General features: G+C 38.5%; 1 protein-coding gene and 1 non-coding gene across 2 annotated transcripts; one reads left to right on the top strand and one right to left on the bottom strand.

Annotated features, from left to right (window-relative positions):
• Nucleotides 1–322: 322 nt before the first annotated feature.
• LOC132042623 (uncharacterized) lies at nt 323–1,945 on the bottom strand. The gene has a single exon (XM_059433161.1). It carries the CDS (start codon nt 1,943–1,945, stop codon nt 323–325), a length of 1,623 nt encoding a protein of 540 aa, XP_059289144.1.
• LOC132042625 (small nucleolar RNA R71) lies at nt 1,395–1,500 on the top strand. Its single transcript, XR_009411522.1, has one exon. It is a non-coding gene; the product is annotated as a small nucleolar RNA R71 (small nucleolar RNA).
• Nucleotides 1,946–11,402: the final 9,457 nt, after the last annotated feature.

An 11,402-nucleotide genomic window follows, 5' to 3' on the forward strand; every position in this document is an offset into this window, starting at 1 on the left:
CACCGTGGTCTTGGAAATAATAGCACTGACGCGATGAGTGATACCCACAGTGTCGTGTTTCAATGGCTTCTTCTTCTTTGTTAAGAGATCCTTCAAATACTTAGCAAACCCAAGCATTTCTTGGACAGCGTCCATGAAAGGAATGTTCATCGTCAATTGCTTAAGTTGATCATAAAATCGCAAACACTTGTCATCTTCTATTTTTCTCACTAGCCTTTGAGGAAAAGGCGGTGAAGATTTGAACAGTTGAGTCAAAGGGCGTAGAGCGCCGTAAAGTTTTGCCTTCCCCTTTTCATGTTTTTCTCCTTGTGCCTTAAGATTTTCAAGATTTTGTTCCTCTTCGCCTATAATAGGGACTTCCTCCTCTCGTTTCTTCCTCCACAATAACATCGTACACATCGGTGTGTGCCTCTTCTTCAATAATTGGCTCAAGATCAATCACCTTTTTATCAGCACCTTGAAGTATTTTTCCACTTCGGGTGCTAATAGCAGCTACATGCTCCACAGAGTTTACCCCACTACCTTTCGGATTTGGAACTGTATCACTTGGTAGTTGTCCACGTTGAGAAGTATGCACTTCTCTGGAAAGGTCTCTCGAATTGCGATTCAAGCTTCGAATGGGAAAATTTGAATGAGATAGTTGAACCTGAGACATTCCCTTTATTGTACTTTCAGTTCTGTCCTGGTTCATTAGCATTTTCTGCATCATACTTTTCAGCTCCGCAGAATCATTAGCAGCATTGCTAGCAGAGTTGCTAGCTGAATTGTCTCTCCACTGTTGGGAACTTGATGCTTGCCCCCTTGGTGGAATGTAGGGGTTAGAGCTCTTGTTGCCATAATTGTTGTTATTGTAATTCCCTTGATTTGGATTTCCCTGATCATTTCTGCTATAATTGTTCCCTTGCAATTGGTGTTGAGGCTTTTGCCATGGGTGATGGCCCGGACCTTGATAATTTTGCCTTTGATAACCCCCTTGGGAGTTGTTGACATAATTAGCATCTTCATAATGTTGTTGCCCATCTTGGTACATCCCCTCAGGGACTTGATACATCCCCTGTGGATGAGGTGGTAACTCCTCAACAACATTTACCCCCTGTGCATCCTTTTCTGCCAACTTCTTTGATAATAGATCCACCGTGGTTTGCAATTGAGCAAAGGCATGATCTCTCTCGTGGTTTTCTTTTGCAACAGCAGCTAGTGATGGACTACCATAAGAGAGACTCTCACTATCAGTTGAATGCCAAGCTTGATTGTGGGTGGTGAGTTTATCAAGCAAACGGGTGATGTTGATAAATGACTTGTCCATGAAGCATCCTCCCGCGGCAGTATTGACAGCAATCTGATTCATTGTATCTAAGCCCTTGTAGAATTTCTCGGTGAGAATAGCATCCGAAAACCCGTGAGTTGGAGATTGAGCTAGATAGTACTTGAACCGCTCCCATGCCGAATATAATTGTTCCCCCGGGAGCTGTTTGAACTCAAAGATCTTATCTCGAAGTTCAGCCTTTTTGCTCGGTGGGAACCATTTCTTCAGAAATGTATTGGCTAGCTCGCTCCAGGTATGAATAGAATTGCTGGGAAGCTTTTCATACCATTCCCTTGCTTGGCCAGCCAAGGAATATTTGAAGACCCGTAACCGAAGTGCATCAGCAGAAACAACACCTTGAGATTGTTGAGCACATACGTGCAGGAAGTTCTTCAAATGTCGGAGTGGACAGTCCTCCGAAGAATTTCGGAAATAACCTTCAAGTTTCAGCAGCTGATAGATAGAACTATCAATTTTGAAAGTAGCATTTCCAGTCCTAGGAGGGACCACAGCAGAAGCATAATCAGCTTCATTGATGAATTCCGCAAATATATTCTCATCTTCCTCCTCTTCTTGTGCAGGTGGGTTCACTTGGAGCCCACCTTGGTTTCCTTGATTATGATTATGTCTTCCTGCCATGTTCACCTGGTTCACCAAAATAGCAAACAAGGTGTGATGGAATAGAAAAAGTTTTAAAGAAAAGTACACAACAATCAGTAATTTCAAAACCGTATTCCCCGGCAACGGCGCCAAAATTTGATACGCTCAAATTACACCTATGAGTGGCGTAAAACGGTCGTTGTCAAATATAATAACCCAAACAAGGTTGGAGTCGAATCCCACAGGGAATATGGAGAGAAAAGGGTACTAATTGTATGCGATACTAGTCTTTAAAGGCTTTAATCCTATTTCGAATAGTTTGAAATATTTGTTGTGTAATGTAAACGAATACTTTGACTTGAATTGTAATTAATGCGAGAGAGAGACTAAGGTTGTGTTCCCAGCTTTGATTAGATATTATGCTTCAGGTTTCAATGTGATATACTTCTAATGGTTGTTCTAAGAGTATGCACTTGATCTCTTAAGGACTTCCTAATGTTTCCCAACAGTTAGGCCGTATTTCCTCTTTATGATTTTTCCAAATGCGAAAGAGTTGAAATCGAAGAGCGACCAATAATGCCAATTAGACTTGTTCTTATCCCTAAGTTAGTCTATTAAACGAGGGTTAACGCCCCGAGTCATTGTTATTCAATCTTACCAATGCTAACTCTCTTTCCCAAGAAAAGTTAGTATAATGGCTTAGGCTAATGCTTGCAATCATTACCCAACGCTAACGCACAAAGATAGAATAAATACCAACAACCATTATGCATATATCAATAGTAGAAACCCATTCACATAATACCCATCATGGGGTCCACAACCTTAGAATTAAAATTAGCTACTCATCATTTTAGTTAACAAAGAAAGCTTAAAAGTTAACATAATGTACTTACAATGCTAATACAATGTGGAATGAGGGTGAAGTTGGTGCTTTAAATGCTCCAACCACTTCACAAATATCCAAGGCTTAAAATTAATGCTCCCAAAAGATCAAAATAATGTCAAAAACCTAACTTTAAGTATTTATAGGGCCAAAAATCGCGCCAAAGTTCTTGGTAAAAACACCCTTCGCGCATCGTTACGGACCGTAACACGTGTTACGGTCCGTCTTCCGTCCTTTGTCAGCTTGATATTAGGTCAACCGTTACGGCTTCTTGCGATGGACCGTAACACAGGTTACGGTCCGTATCTTCCAGCGGATCATGGCTTCAGTGTTCAGTGGCCAATGCGTTACGCCATGACGTTACGCCCCGTAACCTGCGTTACGGACCGTCCTTCTGGGCGTAACATGTGACAATACTTAGGCTTCTTACTGGAAATTTCCTTCAGATTACGGTACACGTTACGGCCCGTAACATGAGTTACGGACCGTCCTTTTGAGCGGCACGTATCTGGATCTTCCTCTCAGGGTACGGATCACGTTACGGTCCGTAACTCGAGTTACGGACCGTCCTTTTGCTCCAAGTTGTCCGTTTTTCAGCATTTCTTATCATTTCCGTTCCTTAGTCAACCAACCCTACAAAACACCAAAATAACATAAGAAACGATGTAAAAACACTTAAAAACAAGCAACACTTCTAGTGAAAAAGACATAAATTATATCAAACACGTCCAATTATCCAACCGTAAGGGCCGACAAGGCTATGTTTCAAATTTGGATGATTTAAAAATTTCGGCGAGTTTCCTTTGTTTTACGGGCTATCCAGAATACCCCGCACGCAGAAATACCAACAAAGGCCACACGGGGCCAACAACACAACATATATACATATGCGGACCGCCGCCGCGGCGAACGGGGTCGCCCAAACACAACATATATACATACGCATCCGTACGCGCATGACCTTAACCCACAAGCATGTCCACGTACCTCTAAGACGTACGTACATAATCATATGACGGGACGTGGCCCCGCCGTACCCCGAACCAATATACACAAATATAACAAAAATCGTACTCAAAACGGGCTCGGACAAGGGAGTTTCTTCAAGATAGCCGAATGGGGATCCTAAGCCGGCGGCTCGCTCAAACGTGTACCGCACCGCGCGGCATGAAACGCAGACCCCCGAAGAAAAGGGGTCGACGGAATATGTACCGAGTATGTAAAGCACGAACACAAATAAATAGAACCACAACCGAACCGGACTTTATCAAAATAAATATAGAAATCGTGGAATCAAAAACTTGCTCGTGAATTATATCTCATGTATATCCATATTATGTCATCAAATCATTATATACATACACGTACCCGCCCCCAGGGAGGGACTCGGTAAGTAAAGTCATGTAAATATCATCTATAGTAATCATGAAATCATGTAATCATATGCATATGCGCACCCGCCCTTTAGTGAGGGACTCGGTGAATAGGATTATCAAATGCCATCCAAGCCGCCATCCCCATACCATCACATCATCATGTCATCATATATACATATATAGCGTGCCGCCCCTCAGTGAGGGGCTCTTGAATAATGCAATGAACCCGCACGAGTACATACCCGGCCCGGACTCGGTGAAAGGCGTATTAAGCTTGCACGAGCAGAGTAGCCGAGAAAACCATATGCAATGTAAAACATACAATGTTTGCCAAGACTCGAAAGAACCATCCGGACGATGATCATTTAAAGGAGATCGCACAATAACCATAGATCATACCTTTCGGAGTTACGACGAATTAGGTCAAAGACAAAACCTTTGGGATCATTTGTACATGGCAAAATAGATCATAGAACTCAATGGAATAGTCAAGACGATCACTTTTTAATAATCGGAAATTATTCAAAAGTTATACTTGCATAACACTCAAAATAAGTCAATTAAGTTACCGTGGAAAAATCTCGAAAATTGGGGCCCACCTCGGGTCAAATGAGGCGGCGTACACAATTTACGTTTAATACGTTTCAAGACATTACTTATGAAAGTTTTAGGGTAATCGGATCCTATTCATGCAAGTTCTAGGTTTTGCATAATTCTTTCCAACTATTCATAAGCATTTAATTCAATTCTACCGAATGAATAGTAGTCAAATTCAAGCTCGGTTCTAGGAGTAGAGTCATCCCGAGGCTCGTATCTTAGCCTAACATACCTAGGACATGCCAAGAGAAGGAAAGAGCAAGCTTTACATACCTTATTCGCTTCTTAGGTCGGTCTAAATTCGACTCCCGTTTCCCCCAAAATCTGCAATTGGTCACAATTACCAAATGTCATTTGTAAGCCTTAAGAATACAAGTGGGAAATAATGCTTGTCTACAGAAATTTCGACAGCATTTCCCCTATAATCACAACATCCCCGAGAATTCAACTCGTGTCAAAATATCAACAACAACAACCACAACAGTACCAACGACATCCACAATCGAATTAAGATACGTTCTAGCATGAATAGTATTTCCTTCTATATAGTACGACGAATTCCAATATAACTTCGCATTTCCAAACTAACATCGATGTTTTCATATTCATTTCTTGCCAAGATCATTCCAATGCGATTCGGAAGCATTTCATATCATTCTATAAAATATTTATAAAACATACAAAGATTCCACCAAAACCATAAGTCATCCGAAACTTCTAATCTTGAAATATGAATATTCATAACACATTTTCATCTTCCAATTTCATTAACACTAAGCATAATTCGCACCTTAACACTTTCATTTTTCATCATTTCATAAATCCACCATAAAGTCACAACACTTCCTATAACGACTTACCAACCAATCTTCCATGCCAATATGGATTAGATCTCTCCAAATTCAACTAACATAATAATTCACATTTAGAACCTCATTTCATAATTACATAAAAACTACATTAAAATCACATAATTCCTATAATCCTTTCCAATAATTTTCCATGCCAACTTGAACCAATTTCTTTCCATTTCCATCACAAGGCTTCAACAACACAATTAACCATAACAAATAAAACTTTAATCATTCCTATCCGTGCATACCATTTTTCGGCCATGCACACACATATCTATAACACAAAGTTTTCATACTTTATATTCCTTTCCACATTCTACAACACATATATATATTTCTTCCAAGACAAAAGGATAGAATTTTACCTTTTTCTCCAAATTCTCCACTTGCCACCAAAGTAACTTTCTTGCCAAAATAATTACACCACGTTGAAGGAGGTCTTGAACTTAGTAAAGCTAAGTACTAGAAAAATTATAATTTTTGGCCAAGGATTAAAGCTTCAAGAATTTTTCTTTTTTTTTTTTTTTTGTGTTGGCCGAATATGCTCCTTCTTTTCTTTAAATTTTTTTTGTGTTCTTGGTGGTTCTTGAAACTTCATGAAAATGAAGACTTGGTGGCCTTTTTATTATTTATCACATGGATTAAATCCATGTGGGCTTGGACCATAACATGGTCAATGGCCGCCACCTCCGTAGGTTGGGCCTTTTTGTTTGTTTTTTTTTTTTGATTTTTCTCCAAGCCCACTTACTTGTAGCCCATTTGCAATTCATGAAACCATTGTTCACTTTTCCGATTTTACCCTTAGCCTTCCGCCATATTTCCATAACTCATATTGCGTCTTTCCCCTTTTACCCCTAGCCTTTCTTAATATTTTCACCTCAAGCTTTTCATAAACAACTTATTCGCCAAACAAAATTAAAACCATAGCCTCGCTCTTAACTTCCCGCGTTCATCTTAAATTACTCGAACGTACAAAGTGCGAGATATAACATTGTCTAATCATGGGATCTTATATATTTTAGGAATAATTTTGTCGTTTAACTATAATTGAGTGTTGATAGTCTTTCCATCTATATTGTTTATCATGTAATGACTCGTAGTAGGGATTTAGTAGCTCAGTTGGTTGACTACCTGAACTTCCACCTTGTTTGTGAGGGTTCGAATCCCCACGTTGTAATCCCCTCCCCCATCCCCTTCCCCTTCCCCTATCCCCTATGTAATAAAAAATTTTGAAAAAAAAAATGCAATGACTCGTAATTCTAAAAGGCATTTGTTTTGGCCATATATTTTAAAATCAAAGAAGATTAATATTAGTTATTTTAACTTTCCTTAAAAGTGTAAGAAGAAAACTAATATTTTAAAGATAAAAATATAGATAAAATTATTCTTATCAATAATTTTTATTTTAAAAAATATCATTTATTAATTAAATAGATATCAACAATTAGAATGATGGCCCTTCTCTTCTTCATCGTTGCCTTTTCTCCCTTCTCTGTCCAAATCTTTTTTTTTTGCAAATGTAACGACCCGTTTGGTTGTTACGGTACTTTTGACCCTGTTGAATTTTCCCCGAGCTTTGTTAGCATATATTTTGCGAGGACGGGTGGTACGATTTCCGAGGCCATCGGATGAGTATTAGGTAGGTTTTTGTGAAAATAAGTCTTAAAGCGAAAAATGTTTGACTCAAAGTTGATTTTTGGGTAAACGGACCTTTGCGGAAATCCGTCGATTTTGAGAGGTCTGGATGGTCATTTGTAAATTACAGGTATGTTTGATTTGGTTCCCAATGCGCTTGGGTGCGTTTTGGGTCTTGGGTTGGAAAGTTGGTTTTAGGCTATTGGGGTTAACTTGATCAACGAGACCCTCGTTGGGAATTTCGAGGCCACGAGTGCGTTCGTAGCGTGTTTTTATGTATGTTTACATATCTGGTTTGTGTGTGTGGGTCCTCAAGTGATAGTCAGATTTCGGGTTGAGACTACTGGAAGTTGGGAAATTTCTGGTGTCTGGTGTACCGCTATGGCGGTACCAGAATCGCGGTAGCGGTACCGCCATAGTGGTGGCCCTGCCGCTATAGCGGCTTAGTGTATTTGGGGGTGACCGTCGTAGAAGTTAGGTCACCGCTGTAGCGGAACCACTGTAGCGGTCTCGCGACTGCTGCAGCGGGTGACGAGGCAGTCTAGTATTTAATGAGATGGTAAAACCCTTAAGCGATCATTCATTTCCATTCGGTTCTAAGTTTCTAGGAGGGCATTTCAAGAGACTTTGGGGTGATTCTTCATTGTGGTAAGTCCATCTATCCTCATTCTTCATTTATGATTCATAATCCACCCTAGAAACTCCCTAATCCATGCTAGAGTCTTCTAATAACACGAGTATTAAGGAGGGTTTTGGGGTTTCTTCCTTGAATGAGTTTTTGGTTATCAAACCTTGATTTGTGGATGGATTAAGCTTTATTAAGTATGGAATTGATGGATAGTGGCTATATAAACATGAATCTACCATTATTAGTGACCAATTTGTAGAATTGAAAGTTAGGGTTTATACCCAAATTTGGGAGTTTCACCTAGAATCCGAATTGGCCTAATCCATGAGTTAAGCTAGCCATTATTTGATGGGAATTGATCACCTAGAGTATGAATTTCATATTTAGCCTTCGAATTGACCATTTTACCCTTAAGGGTTCATTTCCCCATTCCATGAGTTAGGATTTGGGACTTAAATAGAAGTAAGGCTTATGGGTGTTGTGCTTCTTGATTCTAATACAGTATTCGGATATGAGTAGACTTCTATTATTTTGAGGCACAAAGGAAGGGCAAGGCTCAAGTTTGACGGTTCAAGATTGCTGTTCGGCTTTCCAGGTAGGTTACGGCTTACCTTATGGTTAGACTTAGGTTAGTAAAGCATATGTAGAATTAGTGATTGTCGGACCTCGGGTATGGAGTTGGTTGCTGATTGATTGTGGCTTGTCGCCTTGTTACGTTCTATTTGTATTGTGGCTTTATGTGTTCGGGCGTGTGGCCTGTTAGAAACTACAGGAATCTTAACTAACATTTCATAGATGATTTGGAGGATTCTATGTATCTTGGGAGACTAGTTGGATGGAAACTTGACTTACTGTTGATGATGACTTCATGCATGGTATGCATCTTCATTTCATATGTTATTGATATTGAACCATAACTTGGTAACGATGATGTTAAAAGATAATGGAACATTGAATGACTCTAGACTGGATGCTTAGTGGTTGACCTTTATGAGTTGGAGACCGTATTTTATCATATGTTGATGTCGTTGGAAGGGTAAGGAAGGATATGATATTGTTGATGTTGTTGTTGTGATAAGTGTGCTTGTGTGGCACGACTGAAATGAATATGTTGCATTCGATATTCTCATTGCATGACACACATTTTCATATCCATGCTATATTGTTGTGATCTTGATATTGGTGCGACGGTGATAAATGAGAAGGGAAGTAATTATGATTCTTATGACATTATTATATCGCGTAGCCATCTCTATGCTGTGTGATACGGAGTGGCTAGCGGGGAGTTTGATGGAAGAGTAATTCTAGGTTGTGTGATACGGAATGACGGTACATGGACTTAGATGGGTCATGATTGTCGGATGGTGGACATCGTCCCTTCAGAGCATGTGTGTATCAGGATGGATGAGTCATTCTAGGCTGTGTGATACGGAATGACGGTATATGGACTTAGCGGTTCCCCATAGGTCATGATTGTCGGATGGTAGACATCGTCCTCCTAGAGCATGCGTGTATCATTGCATTCATATTTCATCCACTCATACCCCTGATTTCTGGTTGTGATTATTATTTGTAGTGTGTGGTGTTCGTGAACATTGATTTCCTATTTGGTTCCTGATTTGAGATCATCTCGGGCTGGATTAGTATATACTTATGGATTCGAGGAGTAGAGACTTTCTCCTAGGATAAGACTTGAGGTTTCAGATAATATTGTAGGTGGTACTAGTGCTTGATTATTCTGAGAAATTGTGGAAAACTTGGCAGGACCTGAGTTTAGATGCTTCACTCTAGGCTTGATCAGGATATAACTCACTGAGGGCTTCTTGGATGTTTCAATACCTGAACTGTTATTCTTGAATTTGTGTTTATGCCTTATATCTGATTGCGAACATGTCTACTCTATAGTCTCTTTCCTTATATATGTTCAGTACCCGTTGCTCGGCCTATGATGCCTACTCGCACGTGTTGTTTGTCCGATACTACCTTGCTACACTTCTTTTCGGGTGTAGAGTTTGACATGAGTTAAACTCCTACTTCTCGGGGTGAGTTTCGAGGCCCGGCTAGCTAGTATCCGTGGGGTGAGCATACGATGAGTCGGCCGGAGGCTCATCTATCCGTTTTTATATTCATCATTCGATACAATTGTTTATTTGACTTTCAGACTTGTGTATTAGACATTCTTGTAGTTGCTCCTGTACGAGTCAGACAAGTTCTTTGGGGATTGTAATGTCTTCCGCACTTATTCATTTTTAAATGATATTGAGATTTATTGTTATTTACGTTGTTGTTCCGCATTTCTAATTGTATGCTACTTTAGGAAAGGGTTCGCCTACCGAGGTGGGGAATGGTAGGTGCCTGCGCGACTTAGTAAAAATTGGGTCGTGACAGCAAATCTCACTAAATGTTAAATGTATAAATGACAATTTTTTTTTTAAAAAAAAAGATAAACAAATGAAAAATCAATTTTATTTTGGAGAAATATTAATTGTAAGGTAATTCATGATTTCTTTTTCGCAAAAAAATGTAAAATTTATTTTCAGGAACACAATCTATGTTTATTCAATTGACACTAATTGTTTAGCAAAAAGTATCCAGCACGAACACAAATGATTAAATCACATTCTAATACAAAATAATTTGTACATATTTAGTTTAAGGAACGTAATGTATGTTTATTCAATTGGCACTTGTTTAGCAAAAAAAAAAATTCAGTACGAAAACAAATTATTGAATCATATTCCTGTACAAAATTGTGAGTAAAATTCTGATTGACTTCAACTTTCTAAATACTAAGAAAAATTCTGAACATCACAATATTATCCAATATTAATTTTTATATTTAAAGAAAATTTTGGTTTTTGAAAGGCATAAAAACATCAATATTTTGGGGATACTTTTAATCTATCAAATTTTCGCGTTTTAAATACCCCCACACCTTATGAATGATCTCACTAAATTCTTCTTTCAATATTTTACGTCTATTTCTATTATATCCGTATATGAAATATTACCTTTGAAAGACTATAACGGATATTCAGAATATGAATTTTACGCGTTCTTACTACAATAATCTCAATTTAATAAATAATAATAACTGAGTTCACAGTCAATATATGTAAATATTAGTAGATTTCTTGCTATATATATATATAGGGTTAATGCTAAACTAACAGGATTCCCGTCAACCTTTATATTATACTATAGCTCCGCCTATATATCGTATCTCAGCTCCTATTTATGAAGTATGAACGATCAAAGTATATATGAACGATCAAAATATATTTTAGAAGTTGGTGTCGCTGGATCTCGTGAACTGTATATTAATTTTTGAGTTTCAATGTTTCATCATTCCAAGAAGCGTGTTTAACAAACACACATGAAAATCTAAGAAACACACAACAGAGTTTTAACCTCCTTATACACCATATCAAATATAATTACATATCTAAAACAAAAAAAAAATTATTATATCACTGTGTATAAATTCAACAATATCCACATATACATGAGCAACTAATTT

The sequence above is a fragment of the Lycium ferocissimum genome, unplaced genomic scaffold (genome assembly GCF_029784015.1).
Source record: "Lycium ferocissimum isolate CSIRO_LF1 unplaced genomic scaffold, AGI_CSIRO_Lferr_CH_V1 ctg1659, whole genome shotgun sequence".
Taxonomy (NCBI): domain Eukaryota; kingdom Viridiplantae; phylum Streptophyta; class Magnoliopsida; order Solanales; family Solanaceae; genus Lycium; species Lycium ferocissimum.